At 46.9% G+C, this 24784-nt stretch overlaps 1 protein-coding gene across 1 annotated transcript in view; it reads right to left on the reverse strand.

The window, feature by feature from the left end:
- Window positions 1–1474: 1474 nt before the first annotated feature.
- LOC146869950 (zinc finger homeobox protein 2-like) overlaps window positions 1475–24784 on the reverse strand; it is a 1750357-nt gene continuing 1727047 nt past the window's right edge. Inside the window, exon 15 of the mRNA XM_085640777.1 lies at window positions 1475–2382. Within this exon, the coding sequence (XP_085496903.1) occupies window positions 1475–2382 (908 nt within the window). The remainder of the gene's footprint in view (window positions 2383–24784) is intronic.

Here is a 24784-nt window from a genome sequence, read left to right on the forward strand (position 1 = left end):
GTACTTTGAGGTTTTTTTTCAGGTTTTTTTTTTTTTTTAAGGTTTTCAGGCTCCACTTTTCTTCACCTTTTTTTTTCATTCTGACACCAAATAGAATCGTTCCTTCTTTAGCTTTGTTTTTTTTTTTCTGTTTTCCTTGCCGTCCTTTTGGATTTCCTTTGATTTCTTCTTCTTTTGGTTGTGTATTCAGAAAAATATTTTTTGCCTTTTACTTTTTTCTTTTAAAATGTTTTTTGTGTAACTCTCTAAACTTTGGATTCGACAGAAAACATGTTTTAAAAAAATCTTCCAGCTTTCCCCTTCCTCGTGTAGATGACGCGACCATGCCCTTGTGATCCTGCCTTGGCGTCAGAGAATAACTTTCTTAAAGCATGAGCTGAATAAAGGGGATGGGCATGCACCCTCCCCACATTCTAAAGGTACAAATTCCCTCCCACTTTCTCAGGATGAGAGAGATTACTTGTCAGACATCACTTATTACCATACTTAGAAATCAAATGGAAAAAAATCCCAGGAATCTAATGTCCTCATCTTTTGCTTAAAATCCCATATTGTTGTTTTTTTTTGGGAAGAAGTGCTCGCCGCTGGAGGTTTCAACAGAATGAGGAGAGTGCCAGTACAGAGAGCCCAAAAATATGTCCTCTAGTATGGCTCACCCCACAGTTACTTTGTCTCTCTTTTCCATAAACATCACAGTAGTTCAGAAACCCGGAAGATTTTCTTGTTTGGTTATTATTCTTTTGTTTTTTAGGTTTTATGTGTTTTGGTGTTCTTTGTTTCCATTTTTTAGTTCTTAAAGCAGTTTTGAGGAGGGGTTATTTTTTTCGGGTAGGGCACCGAGATACAAGTCTAAATGACTCAACATACTTTGGGAAGTTTGTTTTTTGGCCTTTCTATTGTTTCCTTAAAAGAGTAAACAACGGGTTTCTTTGTGTGTGTAAAAGATAGGAGGAGGAGGAGAGGTAAGACAAAGGAAAAGGGGCAGTGGCACAGAAACAGACAATTAAAGAGGGTTACAAAGAAGTAGATAAAGAGACAAAAGGAGTGAGAGACAAAGGATGAGAAATAAATACAAGTGGGTTACAAAGGAAAATAGAGGATGACAGAGGAAAGCAATGCAAGAGGAAACAATTGACAATGAGGTAAAATGAAGAAATAAAACAATGCTATGAGGAGACCAGGGAGACATCTGAATAAAATGAGACAATGAAAATGAAGAGACAAAAGAATAGTGAGGAAAAAAAACAATGGATGAGAAAGGGAGTCACAAGGTAAATGAAAGACAACTGAAGAGTAGAACAGAAGGGGAGACAAAGGAGAAAAATAAAAGACAAGAAACAAGCCGAAGTGTGAGTGAGAAACGAAGAAAGAAGGAGAGAGAGAAACGAACACAGGGGGAGAGGTGGAGATGGAAACAGGGGAGAGGTGGAGATGGAAACTGAGAAGGAAAGGCTACAGAGAAAGATATCTGGTTCTACAGAGCTAGGAGCACAGAGGTAGACACTGGGTTCGGGCCGGGGTCCGCATGAGGTATGTTTGCTTCCTCTTTGGCAAATGTGGGGTTATTTTGGCAGAGGGCATGCCGTTTGTGGGCGCTGGAGCGTAGGTGCTGGCCTAGGGCCTCGGTGCCGCTCACCAGCACCTGGCAAGCCAGGCAGTGGTAGGTACAGACTGGAACCCGCAAGGGCGGTGGAGCAGCACCCTGTGGAAAGCAGGCCTCATCCTGGTGTGCTGCTGCCTGTCCCTCGTCGTCAAATGCTTCCTTGCACCGCCGACATAGGTATCTGTGTGCTACGTCCACGGTGGAGACCCCAGTGCCTTGCAGGAGCTGCATATCTTCACTACTTGTCTGTGTTGCCTCCTCCACCTCAGGTGGTGAGTCTCTGGGAGCCGGCGGAGTGGGCTTTTGAGGCTTTGGTTCCTCTGGTGACGTCAAAGAGTTGGGCAGCAGGCCAATAAGGGTTTGAGGTATCACTGGATTCATGGGGAAGAGGCCCTTTTTCATACCATACAGCTGTTGGAAGTAGGGCCCTTGGACCTGTGTGCTAAACATGGGTGGCGTTCCCGGTAGGGGGAATGGCAGAAACTGCCCCCCCACAAGTGGGGGAGCACCTCCTCCACTAGTGATGGCTGCCTGGAGTGTCTTGAGGGATTTTGGCATGGCCAAGTTGGAGAGAATGAGGCTATCCGGAGGGTTCTTCTGTGGCAGGCTGGGCTGGGGTGAGTTGCCAACCTGGGCATCTATTTTCGTACGGTGCACCAGACTGACCTCACTGGTTGCAGCTTGATCCGATGCTTTATTTGGAGGGCCCGGATTGTTGAGGGCAGGCAGCACGGCTGGAGAAACAGGAGTAGCAATCCCAAGAAGACTGGAGGTCGAGCCTGTTTACGAATAGAAACAGACAGTCATTAGAGAACACCAGAAGAGCCTTCCAGCCTTCGATTTGCTAAACTAACCCAACCATGCCTCCCCAGCCATTTCTACTGCACTCTGACCAATTTTGCAATCCCAATACCATGCAGAAAGGAACGCTCTCCGTGTGTGTGTTTGATAAATTGTAAATAAATGATAATACAGGTCTGCAAGTTCAATTAGGAGACTTTGATTCCAAAGCTGCAAGCCCTATCTATCCTTGAGGCCCTAAGGGTACGTGGATAAACACATGAACCAACATAGGTTAGGTCTACACCTACTTGATCTAAGGCCCGATAAGAGAGTCTGGACGTTTAGGTCATAAGAGGCGAGGTGGACTTACAGTAAAGGGGTCCTGTAGGCAAAAAGACAAACCTGGGTCGTGAGCACTTAATAAATGTAATTCCAAAACAATGAAAGTGGCCAATTGAGCTTGCAGAGAAAGTAGAAAGAGGCAAGTGAGGAATGTTTACGGTATTCTTTAGGAATAGGCTGGGTATAAAGTTCTTGTTCCAATACCAAGAACAGTATTTCAAGAGCCTATGTAGATAAACACTTGAACTGAGATAGGCAAGGTTACAGCCCCTTGACCCGAGGACCAGTAGAATAGGGATACCTAGATCATAAATAAGAGGTTGGTGCCCAGCAGGGTAAACAACAAACATGGGTCATGAGCATTATACAATGCAAGAGACCGATTGGGATTGCAGCAAAAGGGTCAAGTGAGGTGGAAATGAAAGTATGGTTTTTGGTCAATAGGAATGGTTTGAGCATACAGCTCTTGATCCAAGGTCACAAACATAAATGCATAGACCCAAGTCATCTGAGCTAAAAGGCCTGCATGTGAATAGGTAGACCTGAATCTTAGGAGACCGTGTGCTTACAGTTTCCCTTGCCTATAAATGATTGCAAGGGCCGTCAGTAAACACCAACTTTCTTTCAAAATCCCTACTCTCAAGCAGAGATCCTTAAATTCTTTGGACTTTAGGAGGGATTTGAATTTACAGCTAGATGAGATTAGAAAATGTAATTACCTTTTGTTTATAATGGGCCTAGAACCCATTCCACAAAGGGCAAAGCAGCTACTGCTGCATCACTAAGGCCTATTTCCCTTTATGATATCTGTACAATGGCCACTTGTCGGTCAGTTCATACTTTTACAAGACAATATTGTTCTGATTCCGGTTCCTAAAGAGGGACCCACTAATCTTCCTTAGGAAAACCGTCTGCAAAGTAAAGTCTGTCTTTTCTTTGTCAAACTGTCCATTTTAATAGGAATTGGCTTGCTACTTTATTTATTGTGGATACCTGGGGGGGAAGGGGGCGTTACTTACCTGTAATCCTAGTTCTCATTCAGGGGAAGTCTTCGTTGTACTTGTAAACACACCCCCTATGTCCCTGGAGATTAGACAGACATGCACTATTTATCTAGCATACTCCTTCAATTCCTTAAAAAGGGGAACGGTCACCTTCTAGGCCATAAAAGGGTGCTGGTGGAATGCTCTTTCAATTAAGCAGCAGTGCCAGTTTTCCAGCCTTTTCAGGCTCGAGGCTATGTAGTTGTATTGTCCTTTTCTCACATTTTTCATTTAAAATATTAAAAAAGATTTGCAGGAATTTTTGTGTCACATATTGTTCCAGAAAGAGGAGGAGATCTCACACAAATTCTACAACGACTAGAATGTCGTTGGATAGAAAGAACTAATTCGATAGCCCTAGGGCTAAACTCCACAGAGGAGTGTCGAGGATTTATCACTACACTTAGCAATTGACGTTTCTGGTTCATACAGGCTTACTCACTTAGTACCCTTCCCAGAACACTATATTGTAAAGAACAGCTCTGTATGTAGTTCTGTATATATTAAACTGTATCACGCTTAATGGTCAAGGACCAGCGGGTCCATCAGTCATGAATGTATCCACCAATAGGTACCATTGGTATAACGATTGGGACAAACAGAAGTAACTAGAATAACGTAGGAACTCTGTCATACTATCACTGCTGTAGTGTAATTAATTTGGATGTCTCAATATGTTAGCATAACCACATGCACGTTATTAACAATTATGATAGCACATCATAATTGAATTCTACATGCGTCACGACATGTACTGATGTTCGCTTCATGAATCCTTTGTATTGGCATTATTTTCCATTCAATTGGGATGAATTCACATAGGTTTGAAATAATGTGTTATTATCCGTCATTATTTACTGCAGTTGTATTTATTTATTATTTGTACTAAATGTTAATTATATTTTGAAGTACTCATCCAGTGATATATATCGGCATATTTCTCTATTCAAAGATGTGAGAACAAGCAATGGTTTAAATACAATTGACACTGTATATTTAAATATCCTCACGTAGGCAACAACATCCAATATATCACACACCCGCTCTTAGACCCTAACGTTAATTGTTGCTCTCCTCTGCATTACAACCTCTGCACCACGCGATACACGCCTCATTAAAAAAACACTTCACCAATTGAGTCCGCAAGTATAAACAGATTCTTCTTCCGTATGCCACCGTACCACTGGTCTGTTGCTTATTTCCATTTAGGATGCTAGAGCCCCGAGTTATATCGACAGATGTAACTCTACAGTCAAGTCTAGTTTGAAAATTCAGTGCGGTTCTGGCGGGAACACAACCCCTTAAATACTCCCAATTAATCACAGGCCCTTAGTCATTGAACCAAGCAGACAGACACACGCTGTTCTGCTACGAACCCGTCGAGGTGCAGGCCAAAAGAGAATTACGATCTAGTAAGGTGAGAAGTAGCAAGACATTAGTTGGTGATTCTTAGACTAACAGTGCCACCCAGTGGGTTATAGTATGCTCAGCATCCGATTTTCATTATGCCTTTTATAGATTTCTCCACCGGATGCAAGTGACAATAATTTTCACTTTTCAGGGAGCCAGAGCAGCCGCCCCTGCTGTCAAACTGTATCATCGTGTTTCAGTATTTAATGAAGAAGCCTGCACTTTCAGCAAATAGACACACAGTCTAGGTAAGCCTGTAATATTAATGTTAGGCGTCTACAGCTCACACACGTTGTAGCATTACTTGAAAGTAATAGCCCTTTATACATGGCTCCTCTTCCACAGAGTACGCGCACGGACTGCACATATCCTGTGCTTTTCTGATCTGTACCTATCATGGAAACTTCCCTGTTGTGCCAGTCAGAACCTTGCCAGCCTACCTCTACCCTTACATGGAGTAAGTTTCTCATTTCTTTGTACCATCTCAGTGTAGTGTTGTATCCCTAATTTATGGGCCTGATAATAACACGCAATCATTTTTTTACATGAAAAGCGTCCGGCTGGGTCCCATGTAAGTATTGATTCCTTCACTACACTCACGGTGACACACCCTTCTCACAAAGCTACGCACACGAGATCCTTCAGGTATTACATAAACCGCTCTCTCCATTTACGAGCACTACTGCTTCGTTACAACCACACACTGATACTATCCCTCCATCTTTTTTGTAGGTGTCCCTACACTTCTAGGTCCTGAAGAGACCCTACATTGCACAAAGGGTCGAAACGCCGTCAACTGTTTACAAAAGCAAACCATTAAAAACCAGCACTTATTGTATAAAGCGTGTTTGAAACACTATATATTTTCTAATGGTCGTCTTGTTGATACATAGGAAACCTTGTACATAATTCACAAATATGTCACCCTTGTTTTAAGGTTCCAATTTTTTCACTGGGACACTGCTCTCTACTGTTAAACTATTGATTCAATACCTGTTTGTATTTTTGTTTCAAAAATTACAGAAATAACTATGAAATTACAAATTCAGTGTGTTGGGCTTTCTCTCCTTTTGACATCACAATAACCCGTCCCAATGTCATTGGAGCATCCTTATATCAAAATTACGTTGTCACTTGTCCACAGGAGCCATTGTTTTTGTTAACAATTTAGTACCCTGGTTCCACGTGAGTAGGATTCTCTTGTTTTTTGTTCTCGTATTCAGGATATGGGCATAAAGCTCTGCCCACTTTCCGCCCATCTTTTTAATTGGCTCCTATCCTTTGCAAAAGGTGGCTTTTCATTGGTCAATAGGCTTAGTAGTCCCTCCTTTGAACCGCCTTGTTTCTTCTTGTAACCTCCCATGAGAACCCCCCCCGTTACATGCATTGTTACTCCCTAGGATTTAACTACAGCCTCAAGGCACTGTTTTCTTAAACTCGCTTGGTCCTAAACTAGGCTGGGAGAGGTTACTTTACTTACTAGCACATCTCACATTTATATGTGACTGTCTATAGAGTTGCCTTTATCAGCTTCACACAGAGTACGACCTAATCCGGAAATAATATAATAATTATTTTGTAACATTTCAAAGCTACTAATTGTATATATGGACATAGATTTTTAAATGTACTTGTGGTACTGTTTTGCATGTAATGCATTATGGGTTGGGTGGATTTACCATATCTTCTACAGGGTGCAGTACCACATGTGACCAAAAGAGGTCCTTTTTTGGCCACATATAGTAATGTACCCTGCAAAGTTGGAGTCATTGTGCTGCAGGGTGCAGTACCATATGTGGCCAATGGGACTTCTTTTGGCCTCATACGGTACTGCACCCTGCGACCTGACTTGGTAAAAAAACATTGGCATTTATAATGCCGATAACTCCAACAAATGCAAGCCTTTTTCTTTTTTATACCATTGGCAATAGTGCTATGCAAATATAAATACCTCCACTACAAATACATCAAAATCAATCTTTCTACCCATCTTTTTAATTGGCTCCTGCCCCTGTCCTTTGTAAATGGCTTTTCATTGGTCAATAGGCTTAGTAGTCCCTCCTTAGTATCACCTGGTCTCGTCCTCTAATCTCCCATGAAGACACCCCCTGTTACACGTGTTGTTATTCCATAGGTTTTAATTACAGCCTCAGAGCACTATTTTCTTAAAGGACTTCAGGCTGAACACACACTTGGTCCTAAACAAGGCTACAGTGGTTCCTTTACTCACTAGCACATCTCCTATTTATATGAGACCTTCGATAAAGTTCCCATCATCAGCTCCACACAGAGTACAACCTAATCCGGAATTAATATAATAATTCTTTTGTCACATTTCAAAGCTACTAATTGTATATATGGACATAGATTTTTAAATGTACTTGTGGTACTGTTTTGCATGTAATGCATTATGGGTAGGGTGGATTTACCATATCTTCTACAGGGTGCAGTACCACATGTGACCAAAAGAGGTCTCATGGGACCTCTTTTGGCCACATACGGTACTGCACCTCGCAACATGGCTAGGTAAAAAACATTGGATAACTCCAACTTTGCAGGGTGTGGTACTATATGTGGCCAAAAGAGGTCCGATGGTACTGCACACTGCAACATTGCCCTTTATAATGCCACTAACTCCAACTTTGCGGGGACCACTTTTGGCCACATATGGTACTGCACCCTGCAACATGGCCAGGTAAAAAACAGTGGCATTTATAATGCCAATACCTCCAACTCTATCAAATGCAAGACCAATTGCATTTTCATTGCAATAGGTCTCTCATTTGTTAAAGTTAAAGCTGTTGGAGCTGAAAATGACAATGTTTTTTACTTTTGCAGTTTATATCATTGGCAATAGTGCTATGCAAATATAATAACTCCACTGCAAATAATTAAAAAAACGAATGTAAAAAAACATTGGTTTTAGATCTCGCCTAGCGAAAGCAGCCCATGCGCTGCCCTCGCTATTGCGAGTACCTTTTGGAATCGATTCAGCCGAGGGCTTGCATGCACGCGTCTGCACGGACAAACATGGCTGCTCTTGCCATTTGTCCATAGCAAACAGCATGCGCGTGTCCGTAGTCCATAGGGCAGAGCTTTCCAAACTGTGTCCCGACACAGTATCGTGTCGCCTGCAAATGGTGGGTGTGTCGCGGGATGACACTGGTATTCACGGGCACTTAGCACATAACTGCTGCTAATTAAGAGGCATTCCTTTGAAAGCTTTGTTCTCACTATGCCTAATCTATTGCATAACGTCACCCAGTAAATGGTCTTTTAAAGACCTGCGAAGTACTCGGGTGCGGCTGTGTGTGTACCCGGGAAGCTGGGGTGAGGTGGCAGAGGGTGACAGACAGGGGGAGGTAGAGGGAGGGAGAGACAGAGAGGGAGGGAGGGAGGGAGGGAGACAGGGAGGGAGGGACGGAGACAGAGGGACGGAGACAGCGGGACGGAGACAAAGGGAGGGAGACAAAGGGAGGGAGACACAGAGGGAGGGAGACACAGAGGGAGGGAGACACAGAGGGAGGGAGACAGACAGAGGGAGACAGACAGAGGGAGAGGGAAAACTTGGGAGACAGAGAGAGAGGGAGACAGACAGAGGGAGAGGGAAAACTTGGGAGAAAGAGAGTGGGAGAGAGAGAGAGACAGGGAGACAGAGAGGGAGACAGAGAGGGAGACGGAGAGGGAGGGAGACAGAGGGAGGGAGACGGAGGGAGACAGAGGGAGGGAGACGAAGGGAGACAGAGGGAGGGAGACGCAGAGGGAGGGAGACAGAGGGAGGGAGACACAGAGGGAGACACAGAGGGAGGGAGACATAGAGGGAGACAGAGAGAGGGAGAGACAGAGGGAGACCGAGGGAGACAGAGGGAGACAGAGACAGAGGGAGACAGAGAGAGGGAGACAGAGAGAGGGAGACGGAGGGAGGGAGTCCGTGGTAGACAGAGGGAGGGAGAGGGAGACAGAGGGAGGGAGAGGGAGAATGTGGGAGACGGAGAGAGGGAGAGGGAGACAAAGGGAGGGAGAGGGAGAACGTGAGAGACGGAGAGAGGGAGACAGATTGAGGGAGACAGAGGGAGGGAGAGGGAAAACGTGGGAGACGGAGAGAGAGAGACGGAGAGAGAGAGACAGAGAGAGGGAGACAGAGAGAGGGAGACAGAGACGGAGGGAGACAGAGAGGGAGGGAGACAGAGAGGGAGGAAGACAGAGATGGAGGGAGACAGAGAGAGGGAGGGAGACAGAGGGAGGGAGGGAGACAGAGGGAGGGAGACAGAGGGAGGGAGGGAGAGAGAGAGAGACAGAGAGGGAGGGAGACAGACAGATAGAGACAGACTGAGACAGGGACAGACCGAGGCAGAGACAGGGGCAGGGGCAGACAGATAGAGGCAGAGACGGAGAGGGAGACAGGGAGGGAGACAGCGACATACACATAGAGGCAGGGACAAGGACAGACAGAGGCAGAGACTGAGAGAGGCAGAGAGACAGAGGGAGACGGAGAGGGAGACTGAGGCAGAGAGAGGGAGACAGTGGGAGAGGGAGACAGCAGGAGAGGGAGACAGCAGGAGAGGGAGACAGCAGGAGAGGGAGACAGCGGGAGAGGGAGGGAGAGAGAGGGAGGGAGACAGAAGGATAGAGACAGAGGGAGGGAGACAGAGGGACGGAAACAGAGGGAGACAGAGAGGGAGACAGAGATGGAGACAGAGAGGGAGACAGAGAGGGAGACAGAGGGGGAGACAGAGGGGGAGACAGAGAGGGAGACAGAGAGGGAGACAGAGAGGGAGACAGAGAGAGGTGGGCGACAGAGGGAGGAGGGTGAAAGAGGGAGAGAGACAGAGGGAGAGAGACAGAGGGAGAGAGACAGAGGGAGAGAGACAGAGGGAGAGGGAGAGGGAGAGAGGGAGGGAGGGAGATGTGTGAATGCCGGGTCTGGTGGCTCAGTGGACGAAGGCATCCCCTGCAGGGGCCTGTGTTCAACCTCATGCTCAAATTTGCTTGAAAATGCACCATTTGCCCACTTTTATTTCAAAATTTTCTTCCGGGGGGAGAACCCCCCGAATCCCCCTTAAGTAGCTCGCTACACTGCCTTACTGTGTCCCAAAATGATGCATCTCCAAAAAGTGTGTCACCAACATGAAAAGTTTGGAAAGCTGTGCCATAGGGACTGTGGACAGCCCGATGCCATTTTGCATTTTGGTGTCCTAGCAACGAAAATGTTGTTTCCTGTACAGCGTGGAAGGTGTCCTAGCAACGAAAACGGTTATTTATTTATTCTTAACTGGCACGTTTCTTAAAAATGCCGCTTACACTGAGTTTGTATTTATTTTGTTGAAACGGGCGCTGTGTAACTTGGCATTGGCATACTACTCACTCTCTACTACTCTCTCTACCACTCTCTCCCACTCTACCCCTCTACTACCCCTCTACCACTCTACCCCTCTACTACCCCACTACCCTACTGCTCCTCTACCACACCCCTCTACTACCCCTCTACCCCACTACCCCTCTACTACCCCACTACCCCCTATTACCCAACTACCCCCTACAACCCCTCTACCCTACTACCCCTCTACTAACCCTCTACCCTACTACCCTTCTACTACCCTACTACCCTTCTACTACCCCACTACCCCTCTGCTACCGTACTACCCCACTACCCCTCTACTACTCCACTACCCTACTGCTCCTCTACCCCAATACCCCTCTACTACCCCACTACCCGACTACCTCACTACCCCACTACTACCCCTCTACTACCTCACTACCCCTCTACTACCCCTCTACTACCTCACTACACCCCTCTATTACCCCACTACCCTACTACCCCTCTACTACCCTACTACCCCTCTACTACCCCACTACCCTACTGCCCCTCTACTACCCCACTACCACCCCACTACCATACTACTCTACTACCCCTCTACCCCACCCCTCTACTACCTTACTACCCAACTACCCCTCTACTACCCCACTACCTTACTACCCTACTACCCCTCTACTACCCTATTACCCCACTACCCTTCTACCACTCTACCCCACCTCTCTACTACCCCTCTATCCTACTACCCCACTACCCTTCTACCCCTCCACTACCCCACTATCCTACTACCCCACTAGCCTTCTGCTACCCACTACCCCTCTACTACCCCACTACCCTACTATCCCACTACCCCTCTACTACCCCACTACCCTACCCCTCTACTACCCCACTACCCTACTACCCCACTACCCCTCTACTACCCCACTACCCCTCTACTACCCCACTACTCCTCTACTACCTCACTAGCTCTCTACTACCCCTCTACTACCCCACTACCACTCTACTACCCTACTACCCTACTGCCCACTACCCCTCTACCCTACTATTCTACTACCCCTCTTCTACCCCACTACCCCTCTACTACCCCACTACCCCTCTACTACCCCTCTACCCCACCACTACCCTCTACCCTACCCCACTACCCCCCTACTACCATACTACCAACAACCCCTCTACTACCTGTCTATCCTTCTACCCCACCCCTCTACTACCCCTCTGCCCTACTATCCCACTACCCCTCTACTACCCCACTACCCCTCTACTACCCGTCTATCCCTCTACCCCACCCCTCTACTAATCCTCTACCCTACTATCCTACTACCCCTCTACTACCCTACTACCCCACTACCCCTCTATTACCCCACTACTACCCTACTACCCCTCTACTACCCCACTACCTCCTACTACCCTACTACCCCACTACTACCCTACTACCCCTCTATCCCTCTACTACCCCTCTACTACCCCACTATCCTACAACCCCCCTACTACTCCACTGGCCTCCTACCCCTCAACTACCCCACTACCTCTCTACTATCCCACTACCACCCCACTACTACCCCTCTACTATCCCACTACCACCCCACTACTACCCCTCTACTACCCCACTACCCCTCTACCACCCCACTACCCCACTACCACCCCACTACTACCCCACTGCCCTACTACACTATTACCCCTCTAATACCCCTCCACTACCCCTCTACTACCCTACTACCCCACCCCTCTACCCTACTACCCCTCTACTACGCACTACTCTACTACCCCTCTATTACCCCACTACCCTACTACCCCTCTACTACCCCAATACCCTACTACCCCTCTACTACTCCACTACCCCTCTACTACCCCACTACCCATCTACTACCCCACTACCCCTCTACCCCACCCTCTACTACCCCACTACCCCTCTACTACCCCACTACCTCACTACCCCTCTACTACCCTACTACCCCTCTACTACCCTACTACCCTATTCCTCTACTACCCTTCTACTATGTTTCTACCCCACCCCTCTACTATCCTACTACCCCTCTACTACCCCACTACCTCACTACCCCTCTACCACCCCACTGCCCTACTACCCCTTTACTACCCCACTACCACCCCACTACACCTCTACTACCCCACTACCCCTACTACCACCCCACTACCCTACTACCCTACTACCCCTCCACTACCCCACTATCCTACAACCCCACTACCCCTCTACTACCCCCTACTCCTCTACTACCCTACTACCCCACTACCCCTCTACTACCCTACTATCCCTCTACTACCCTACTGCCCATCTACCCCTCTACTACCCCTCTACCACCCCTCTACCCTACTATCCCTCTACTACCCCACTATTTTACTACCCCTCTACTACCCCACTGCCCTGCTACCCTACTACCCTACTACCCCTCTACTACTCTACTACCCCACTACCCTACTACCCCTCTACTACCCTACTACCCCTCTACCCCACTACCCCACCCCTTTACTACCCCTCTACTACCCCTCTACCCTACTATCCCCTACTACCCTGCTACCCTTCTACTACACTACCCTACTGCCCCACTGCCCTACTACCCCTCTACCCCACCCCTCTACTACACCACTACCCCACTACCCCCCTACTACCCCACTACCCTCCTACTACTACCCCACTACCCTACAACCCCCTACTACACCACTGCCCTACTACCCCACTACCCCTCTACTACCCCACTGCCACCCCACTACTACCCCACTACTGCCCCTCTACTACCCTAGTGCCCCCCTCTACTACCCCAATACCCCTCTACTACCACCCCAATACCCCACTACTACCCACATACCCCTCTACTACCCCTCTACCCCCTCTACCACCCCTCTACTCTCTACCCCTCTACCTCTCTCTACCTCTCCACGCGCACACATATGCAGACATATATATATATAAATGTATATATATGCATTTTTATATATATGTATGTGTATATACATACATATATAAACATATATATACATCTGCATATCTATATAAATACAAATATAAATGCCTGCATACATATACATATATGCATACATATGCATGTTATGTACATGAAAGTTTGAAAAACACTAATAAAAGCAAAGCTAAAAAGCAACCTAATTACAAACAGAATTGCTTTAACAAATGAGGGCGAGACCTATTGCATTTTCAATGCTTGTTTTCAATGCCAACAGCTCCAACTTTAACTAATGCATTGCAAATGCTTGTTTAAATTGGATGTGTGTGTATATTTTATATAAAGATTACACAGAATTAAATATTCCATCTGAGACTTGCAAGTCAGGTCATCATGGATGGCTAATCCTTGGAGGTATAGGATTTAGGGCCCCGTTTTGAACTTCTGGACATTCACTTTTTGTGTCGCTTGTATTTAATCAGTGACTTTGTTTCTTAAACTTGCTTCTTCTTGAAGAAATTAAAATGAACGGTGGCTAACATAGCCTGCAACAGACTGTCAAAATCTTTGCTTTGGTTGCTTTTTAAAACTAAAATATTTCATATATATTCACATTAAGATTACACAGAGGTTAATATTTCGTCTGAGATTTGTAAGCACAGTTATGCACTCAAAGATGATCTGTGCTTAGTGCTATGGGATTCAGAGTCCTGTGGTAAACATTTAGACCTATCCAAGAGAGGCTCAGTTTATATCTCCCAGTTCTGTAAACTGCAATTACCAATGATAAATTGCGATTACAGCGCCTCAAAACGAGAACAGTCAGATCTCAATTGTCAGATAGAGGCTAGACAGGAGATCATATTGCTGACATATGAACATCAGTCATCAAGGACAGACTAGGTTTACAAGCTACCAGATCCAGGATGAATAGAAAGGCCTATGTTAACAGGCGTCATCTGTATCTCTTACTACAAAAGTTAACAGACACATTTAGTTAATCTAGGCTAGACTGAGCCCACAGTTAAGGGGTCCTTTAGGTAAACATGAAGACCAAATTCATCAGCAATATGCTTGCTTACAGCTCAGCTCCTACATCAATGAGCCTCCAGGCCATTACCAGAACCTTGGCCATCAGTGGAATTACAACTCCTGGTGCTACGAAATGTTGGAAAACAACCCCAAATTCAAGAGGATGAGATTGCTCTCAAAACGTGTATATCTGCAAGGACTTAATTATGTTGATCGCTTTAATAATGTCATCAATGTGATCTATGTTCCCTATTATTGTGCTTGGCTGCTGATGTCAACAGTGTAAATGCTGCTATTTTATTTGACCTCTGAGCAGAATTTGTGAGTGCTGACCATAAGCTTGGTATCAATGTACCCCCATGATGTAGATAGCTAAGGTACAGTTTTGAACTGATTTGTTTTGTATCTTGCTAGCAGAGTTCAAAGAACAGCCTTTGGTTAATTTACTTCCCCAGCTAGCATTTCTAGCTGCAGGGTGCCTCAGTACTCTGCTATATCGCCTTACTTGTTTAACCTGGACCTTACGCCATTTGCAGCACTTGTTTATTGACACAGTCTTTATCTGCACTCATAATCTGGCAAAACTCAACTTTTGTTCAGATAGTAATTTCACCTCTGATCTTTCCTTATTAACACCGTCTTTCGTCAGCCGGGGGAGGATTGAGACCCACAGAGAAAACAGAGATTCCAATCACTGGAGGCAATACCACTTTCCGGAAACTCTTCTCTTTAGCCCTTACCCTAAACCATCAGACAGTTAACTCTTGGTGTTAAATACGAAGCTTCCTTACAGATGGACAATCAGTTCAAAGCATTTCCTTCTTCCTGCACCTTCTATCTGAGAAAAATGAATCCTATTCTCTCTTGCAGCCTTCTAAAGCTAGATAACATTCATTGACTCCACTTAACTATTTTACTGGCATCTATTCAGGCATTAAATCATCTTTGCTTGACTGCCTATAGTCCATCCAAAATAAAGCTCCTCACTTGGTGATAGCTACACCCCGGTCCTGAAGGACACCTTTGAGCCTGAAAGCTCTGGATTGACTTCCCATTAAGGCATGTGCCACCTTCAAGGCACTGTGCTTTGTTTACCATTGCATTTTCAGCACAGTCCATAAATTCATTGGTAACTGTTTATCCAGACACTTCCTGTCAAGATAAGTGGAACACAGTGCAAGTGGATAATATATCTTGAAGGAATGAATTGTCTGCCTCTGTCATGAAAGGTTAATCAGAAAAAAAATATGAAGGGAGACTTGATGACCCTATTTAGAATTTAAAAAACGAAGTGGTGAACCAATATGTCTTGCCTTTACCGTGTTGACTGATAAGCTACTGGCTTGTTTGTAAAGCATTGTGAAAAATAGAGATGGTAGGCAGAGTGTTGCATACAGGTACATCGATTTCCATCCTGGAATATTTTCTCTCATTGATTAAAACCTGTTCAAGGTGGCCGTCCATTTTGAAATTCATTTCCCGAAAGAAAAGCATTCCTAGATGGCCGGTAGTACATGTATCACAATGTAAGAAAGCATGAATACAAATCATAATGCATAGGTGGCAATTTTAGCTTTGTTTTTAAACTTTAATTTACCTTTCTAAGATAACCAACAGCCATTTCCGGACATTATATCACATTATTTTTCAATTCACAGGGTTACTGTTTTGTAAAGGAGAGTGGCCCAGTAGTAGAAACTCACACAAAACAAGAATAAAGTACAAAGTGGGCAGTGGTAGGGTAGTAAAAGCAAGAAGCTGGTGGTAAAGGAAAACAACGGACACGGAGGAGTGGCAGAGCAACAAAGGAACTGGTAGGGGAAAACCAAATCAAAGGAAGAGCAGATAGGGGTAGGAGAGCAGCGGAGGAACTAATGGGCAGAGGAAAAACAATGATACATTGAGGGTGGGAGAACAATGGCGAAAGTGGGGCAGAGTGAAAGCGAGATTAAGAGATACATTAGGGGGGAGTAATTTTAAGAAGCATGGAGGGGTTGCAGAACAATTGAGGGACTGGGGGTGAAGCAACAGTGACAGTGGAAAGAAGGGGCAAAAATGTAAAACATAACAAGGACACAAGGGAGAGAGAGGAAAAAATGCACTTCGATGGGGGGCAGAAAGAAACATAGAAAAAGTACCTCCCTGATTGTAAGCAGTGGAAGGATAGAAACCCTCCCATCAGAAACATGATAACACTGCTATTCTCCAGCGGAGAGACAAGCACGAGAAGAGGAAGGAAGTCAATTGAATAAGTAAGGAAAAGAGCTTGACAAGAAAGCTAATCAATGATGAGCAAAGGATTGGCCGAAGGCTCTTTCTAAGTATCAGTACAGTACAGAAAAGGTCTTTTGACAGCAGACAGCTAAAGCGGTCTGTACTCAAGACTTCAAAAGAAAGCAATCAAATTCAAAGCAATCATTTAAGTTCAAGATTTTGACAAATCTTATAAGATGGATCTTGTGACTGATGGTTTCCAATGTAGTGGATAGTGTTTGTGACATGGTTTTAATAGCTCATCCGTCCTAATCTACCAACATGCAGCAATTATCCAAAGCCGTAATGACAACAGTCTCAACTGGATCAAAAACCATCTTGAAGAGGGTTCAAAAAGTGACCTGACAAAACCAGCATTGTTCGACAACCGTGACTCATGCCAGCAAATGTGTTGGACAGAGCATGTTAGATGGTGGACACTAACTGCCGGGCTCTTTGTGGCCCAGAAAATATTTTGAGGGTTAATTCACTACCAGAAATTTGAGTTCGCAGGACAAATGCCTTGCAATACAGATAAGTTAATCATATATCTCATATGGGATGTTCAACCACAGAATGCTAACAGTTGCTTGTAAAAGTTTGCAGGAAGCCAGTTAATCTACCTACGAATTGCCACGCAAAGGTGGAAAAGATTTGGCATGTTATTTCACAACCCATTGCTTTTACGGCTTTCTCATTCACCAATAATATATTACTGCATTTATCATCCATTATCAAGAGTGACTTGACAGATGCAGTTGGGATGATAATTCCCCCTGCATGGTTAACAGGCGTTTCCCCCTATCTTTGAGTCCCTGAGTGTAAGGGAACTAGCACTCTGACTTTCTTGATGCTGATCTAGCATTTAGGCAGAGGTTTGGGTCTGTCCGTGACAATGTTAGGTTTAGGACCTGTCCTATGACCTGGAAGTGCCCTCATAGTAGGTGGTGGACTACTGTCTATGTGCTGGGTATATCACACTATGCGGTAGTGGCAGCGTACTGCGTTTTGGAATCTAGTGTAACCCAGTCCGTTTTCAGGTGTCAGTTTGAGAGCAGCCTATTGACCCTCACTTAGTTCATTTATGAAATGAAACCAAGAACTTTGCATGGATGTCCCATATGCATGGCAAAAATGTGTGTATCCAGTGCATTATTATTATTATTAGTCAGATTTGTATTGCGCATGGCTGCCCCAGCGACGGGGCGTCCCAGGGCAGCCAAAGACCAGAACCTAGGAGAAAGAAATGCAGTGTTAACCAAGGAGGCTGGGAAAAAGCCACGTTTTTATGGCTTTACGAAAGGCCAGATGATTCTGGATTGCTCTGATAGGGGCAGGAAGCGAATCCCAGAGTTTCGCCGCCAGACTACGAAAGGAGCGACCGCCAACTCTGGCTTTTGAAAACGAGGAATGCAGACCAGCGTACGGTCGGCCGATCTCAAAGAGCGCCGTGGTACGTAGAACTCAAGCAGGTGAGACAGCCCCAAAGGGGCCTGAAGGGTCAGGATCTTATGCGACACACAAAGCGCCTTAAACTGAATGCGTTTTTCGATGGGCAGCCAAGGCAACTTAGGGAGTATATGAGCAACTGAACAGGACTTTGGAAGTGCTACCAGCAGACGTGCTGCAGCGTTCTGAACCCTTTGCAGGTGCTTAATGCTGGCCTTATTGGCACCCAAATAAAGGGCGTTCCCATAGTCCAGTCTGGACAGAATTGATGCCTGGACAATGGTTTGTCGCACCTTGGGAGGAAAGAAGCCCAGCAATGGTTTTAAGCCACGAAAAAGCCCAAAACACACCCCTGCCACTGCTTTTGATTGAGAGTCGAAGGTCAAGCCCTAGTCGAGCCATACCCCCAAGTTCTTCACGACCTCCTTGGGTGAGGGGGCGGGTTTCAAACGCTCCGGCCAGCACTGTTCAGACCACAACTCACAATCCTTCCCAAACAGTAAGATCTCAGACTTGCTAGCGTTCAGCTGCAAGCTATTAGCCGCCATGCAATCTGCAACCGCTAAGAGGTCCTCTTTAAACTTAACCAAGTTGGCCCCACAATTCTTAGAGAAAGTGATCAACAATTGGGTGTCGTCGGCGTACGACACCAAAGACAACCCCCTCCTTTTTGCTACTGCAGCCAGGGGGCGTGTGTAGCACATGAATGGTTTGTATGTCTCGGTCTTCTGTGAGTCTGAATGCTGGGGCCAGTGGGATCCATTTAGGAAATCCCTGGATGATCATGGCACAAGATGGAGGATGAGGAGGACTGCTTTCCTCAGAGAGTAGAAAAGCATTACCTGCATTCTTGTGGTAGAAGGGTGGAGATACAGACAATAAACTGAGAAGAATGGGGACAGGACTCCCTTTAGAAATTCCAAAAAGGGAAATTATTAGCAAAGGACTGCTAATTACTTCTACCTGATCACTACCATTTGGTAGATTATACGGGTGAAGGGTCGGACTGTAGTGTCTGTACAAGGTGGAGATGTTTCTAGGTGACTTTTGTCTACCTTTTATTGCTACTTCAGGATGGCTGAAGACAGTCATGTATAGATGAGTTACAGTTCATTGTGTCCATGTCGTAGATACTCCTGCTTAGAGCCAGCCTCATTGCTAGCTGCTCTGAAGCTCATTACTTTACATAAATAACGTATCTGGAGAACAGCCTGAAAACAACATGAGAAAGAGAACCAAAACAAACTAGTTCTGAAGACCTGAAGTGGTGCATCCTGCCTGGAAAACGTCTATAAATGTGGAATCTAAAAACACATCGATTTGTTCCAGTCCCATGGAAGGGGTGCTCCTTAGATTACTCTAAGGACTACAATGCAACAAGGGCTGGTCAGTCTTACTAGAGTTGAGGAAATATAACTGGAACTCAACACTTTCCTTGGAGGATCTGAGGGTCCGCCTAGAAGCCTGCCTGTTCAGAGAGGGAAGAAGTGTACCTAGTTCTGCAGGAGAGCCTGCCCAGGAGGAGAAGCCCAGCATGTTTCTAGCATGAGGAGCTCCAGATACAGGTGACGGCAGAAGACAAAGATCATGAAGTGACCATTAAGGTGACGACAGAAGACAAAGATCATGAAGTGACCCATGCTATAATGGGAACCCCCAGTCTCTCAGGAGAGGGCATGAATGAGAGATTGTACCAGAGCATGTAATCATGTGAAGCGTGACAGTACGCCATGGGCTAAAAAAGCTGGTACTGCTGCCAGATCAGAGAAACTTGATCAGCTGGGAGGCTGTAAATGTCCCTACAGTGGGAAACGTGGTCTGTAGGCCACAACTGCCACAGCTGAGTGCTTGCCTACAGCCAACTAGGAGGGCTGCCCCTGCTGGGAGGTTCTACGGGCCTACCTTCCCAGGACTACTCCATGAATCTCACCCTGAGTGAGAATGCTACAGTTCCCCGTGAAAGAATAGTCGAGCCATGAGAGCGACAGTGCAACCTGTGCCTCTTGCACAGCCTCAACTACTACAAGCAGCCAGCAGATAAAAAGTAGGGCTTAGCCTGTACAAGGAAACATGAGTTGAGGTGCATGGGTGAACCCAACATGCCAACTGGAAATTATCTGAAAAAGGAACATTGACTTGAGTTGCTTATCATGCCAGTGAAAAAGTTTCAGCTGTCTGCACCCGAGCCTAATCATGCCTGTAGACGGTTGGGGATAGTATTCGCAGGACCTCGACCATAACAGCAGGGAGAGCAATTACCAGTTAGGTGGGGGACAGTGTAACACCTCACTGTTAGAACACATCAAACTGTGTAGTATATAGTATTGGTATGTGTGAGAAGTTGGCCTGGCATATGCTGGTCACTAGTTATAGTGGCCACCTTGCACCAGTCCAATTCGACTCTTATGGTAGATAGGTTTAAGACAACCTTTTAAAGAAAGCTATCCTAGTGGTAGCTGTGGAGAGTTTAAGTTTAAGTTAAAACATTTGTATAGTGCACTACTCACCCGGAGGGTCTCAAGGCGCTTAAGGGGGGGGGGGGTCGTTATTTATCAAATAGCCAAGTTTTGAGTTGTTTTCTGAAGGAGAGGTCGTTTTGTGTGAGGCGGAGGTGGGTGGGGAGTGAGTTCCAGGTTTTGGCCGCTAAGTAGGAGAAAGATCTTCCTCCCATGGTTGTTTTTCGGATGCTTGGAATTGCGGCGAGGGCTTGATTGGACGATCGTAGTTGGTGGGTAGGGGTGTAAAAGGTCAGGCGCGTGTTGAGGTATTTGGGTCCTAGGTCGTAGAGGGCTTTGTGCGCGTGGGTGAGGAGGCGGAACGTAATTCTCTTGTTGACGGGGAGCCAATGAAGGTCTTTCAGGTGACTGGATATGTGATTGTGGCGGGGTAAGTCGAGGATGAGTCTTGCGGAGGCGTTCTGAATGCGTTGGAGTTTTTTCTGTAGTTTGGCTGTGGTGCCGGCGTAGAGGGTGTTTCCGTAGTCCAGTCGGCTTGTGACCAGTGCATGGGTGACCGTCTTCCTTGTTTCGGTGGGGATCCATCGAAAAATCTTTCGGAGCATGCGTAGGATGTTAAAGCATGATGATGAGACGGCGTTGACTTGTCTGGTCATCGAGAGGGAGGAGTCTAGGATGAATCCCAGGTTGCGAGCATGGTCCGTTGGTTTAGGTGCGCTGTCTAGGGCCGGTGGCCAGCATGAGTCGTCCCAAGTGGAGGGTGATGATCCTAGGATGAGGACTTCCGTCTTGTCTGAGTTCAGTTTTAAACGGCTGTTCTTCATCCATTCGGCTACGTCTTTTATCCCTTCGTGTAGGTTGTTTTTGGCGGTGTTTGGGTCTTTGGTGAGGGAGAGGATTAGTTGGGTGTCGTCAGCGTATGAGATGATGTTGAGGTTGTGCTGGCGTGCGATGGATGCGAGGGGACTCATGTAGACGTTGAAGAGGGTAGGGCTGAGCGATGAACCTTGTGGTACGCCGCAGATGACTTCGGTGGCCTCTGATCTGAAAGGGGGGAGGCGGACTCTCTGGGTTCTTCCGGTTAGGAATGATATGATCCAATCCAATGCTTTTCCTTGTATCCCGTCTTTGCTGAGGCGTTGTATCAAGGTGCTGTGACAGACTGTGTCGAACGCCGCGGAGAGGTCCAGGAGGATAAGGGCAGCTGTTTCCCCGTTGTCGAGTAGTGTTCGGATGTCGTCTGTGGCTGCGATGAGGGCAGTCTCGGTGCTGTGTTTGGCTCGGAAGCCGGACTGTGAGGGGTCGAGAGAGTTGTTGGACTCGAGGAAGGCGGCGAGCTGAGTGTTGACGGCCTTCTCTATGACTTTGGCAGGGAAAGGGAGGAGCGAGATGGGGCGGTAGTTCTTGAGTTCAGTGGGGTCTGCCGTAGGTTTCTTCAGGAGGGCACTGAGTTCGGCATGTTTCCAGCTTTCCGGGAAGGTAGCGGTGTCGAAGGAGCAGTTAATGATATCCCGGAGTTGGGGTGCGATGATTGAGTCGGCCTTGTTGAAGATGTGGTGAGGGCATGGGTCGGTTGGGGATCCGGAGTGAATGGAGTTCATCAAGCGGGTGGTGTCCTCTGTGTTGATCGGGTTCCAGGCGCAAAGGGTGGTGGTGGGGTGTTTCAGTTCGGTAGTGAGGGGAGTGGGCTGGTCGCCGAAGCTGTTATGTATGTCAGCAATCTTGCTGTGGAAGAACGAGGCTAGAGAGTCGCAGAGGTCTTGGGAGGGTGTGATGTCGTTGGTGTCGGCGCTGGGATTGGTAAGTTCTTTGACAATGCTGAAGAGTTCCTTGCTGTTGTGGGCGTTGTTGTCGAGTCGATCCTTGAATGCTGATTTCTTGGTGGATCGGATCAGTTGGTGGTGTTTGCGGGAGGCGTCCTTGAGGGCGGTCATGTTGTCTGTGGTTGGGTTTTTTCGCCAGGCTTTCTCGAGGGTGCGGCAGTTCTTTTTTTTCTTCTGGCGGTCGTGGTTGAACCAGGAGGCTTTTTTTCTTATTTGGCTTGTTGTGTTGCTTTTTCAAGGGTGCTAATTCATCAGCGCAGTGGGTGATCCATAGTGCGAGATTGGTGGCTGCTTGATTTGGGTCCGATGATTTGGCGGGGAGGTTTTGGCTTAGCGATGTGGTGAGCTGGTCGGTGGTAAGTTTGTTCCAGTTTCTGCGGGGGACTTGTTGTGGGTGGTGGTGGGTGGTGGTCTTACTGAAGCTGAAGTGAACACAGTTGTGGTCTGTCCAGTGGAGTTCTGTGACGTGATTGAAGGAGACGTGCTTGCTGGAGGAGAAGATTGGGTCGAGTGTGTGACCGGCGTAGTGGGTGGGGGTGTTTACCAGTTGTTTGAGTCCGAGATTGGCGAGGTTGTCCAGAAGGGTGGCGGTGTTGTTGTCGTTGTTGTTCTCCAGGTGGAAGTTGAGGTCCCCTAGTAGAATGTAGTCTTCGGAGGGGAGGGCGTGTGGGCTGATGAAGTGAGTGATGTCTTCGCTGAATTGTGTGTGGGGTCCTGGTGGTCTGTAGATGAGGGTGCCTCTAAGTGTGGTTTTGGGGTCGGTGTGTATCTGGAAGCGGAGGTGTTCGGTGGCTGTGAGGGTGTCGTTTGAGCTGGTTGAGATGCGGATGGTGTTCTTGTGGACGATGGCGATGCCTCCTCCTGTCTGGTTGATGCGGTCTTTTCGGATGATTTTGTAGCCGTCCGGGATGGCTATGGCGATTTCGGGCGCAGATGAGGCGTTCATCCAGGTTTCTGTAAGGAAGGCGACGTCCGGCAGGGTGTTGTCTAGTAGTTTCCATAGTTCAATGGCGTGTTTGTGGACCGAGAGGGTATTGAGCAGGATGCACTTTAGGTGGTTGTTGTTGGAGCTCTGTTTGGCGTGTGTGGATGTAGTGTGGGTCTTGATGCAGTCGAACTTGCAGGATTGGCAGGTGAAAGGTCCATGAGTGCGTCCTGGGGCGGCTTGGTAACAGTCGGGGATAAGGCCGGTGTTGAGTGCGGAGAGGGTTGCTGCGTCGTAAGTTAGGCGGGTGGAGTGTGTTACGCGGGGGCCAGGGGGTCTGGCGCTGGGCGCGGTCCGGGCGCAGACGGGCATACCTTTGGCGCGCCTTCGGCGCGCGTAGGGCGCGTCCGCTGCGCGTGGACGCTGCGTGTCGGTGCATCTGTCATAAATGGATAGTGGAGGGGGGCGGAGCGAGGGACGCTCAGCTGGGAGGCGGGAGCGGGGTGGAGAGACTGGCACAACAACAAAATGGCAGCACAAACAAAAGCGAAACAGGACGAGATTGGGGCACAATTGGAATAACGCTGTGATATGGGCAGTGGTAAATAAGGCAAATCAGGCACAAATAATGTTACAGGCAATGCGAGCAGTGCACAATTAATAATTAACCAATGAGCAGTGAGCAGTATAGCGCTACGATACCAAGCAGCAATGAGCAGTATAGCGCTACGATACCAAGCAGCAATGAGCAGAGAGCAGTATAGCGCTACGATACCAAGCAGCAAAGAGCAGTGAGCAGTATAGCGCTACGATGTCAGGATGGTCAGGGAGCGTGAGGAGCGACCGCTTCTGAGGAAGTCAGGACGGTCACAGCGCTTGACCAAACGGGCCGATTCTTATCTATCAGTGGGAGGGACGCTCAGCTGGGAGGCGGGAGCGGGGTGAAGAGACTGGCACAACAACAAAACGGCAGCACAAACAAAAGCGAAACAGGACGAGATTGGGGCACAATCGGAATAACGCTGTGATATGGGCAGTGGTAAATCAGGCAAATCAGGCACAAATAATGTTACAGGCAATGCGAGCAGTGCACAATTAATAATTAACCAATGAGCAGTGAGCAGTATAGCGCTACGATACCAAGCAGCAATGAGCAGTATAGCGCTACGATACCAAGCAGCAATGAGCAGAGAGCAGTATAGCGCTACGATACCAAGCAGCAAAGAGCAGTGAGCAGTATAGCGCTACGATGTCAGGATGGTCAGGGAGTGTGAGGAGCGACCGCTTCTGAGGAAGTCAGCCTTCAGGCTAAGTCTCTGAGGAATGTAAAGCAGCTTGTTTTACCTTATAATCTCTTGAATTACCAAATGAAAAGGACACCACACAGGTATAGATATCAAATATATTTCTAGACACACTCTACTAATCTCTTTGAG

The sequence above is a fragment of the Triturus cristatus genome, chromosome 1_1 (assembly GCF_964204655.1).
Source record: "Triturus cristatus chromosome 1_1, aTriCri1.1, whole genome shotgun sequence".
Lineage (NCBI taxonomy): Eukaryota > Metazoa > Chordata > Amphibia > Caudata > Salamandridae > Triturus > Triturus cristatus.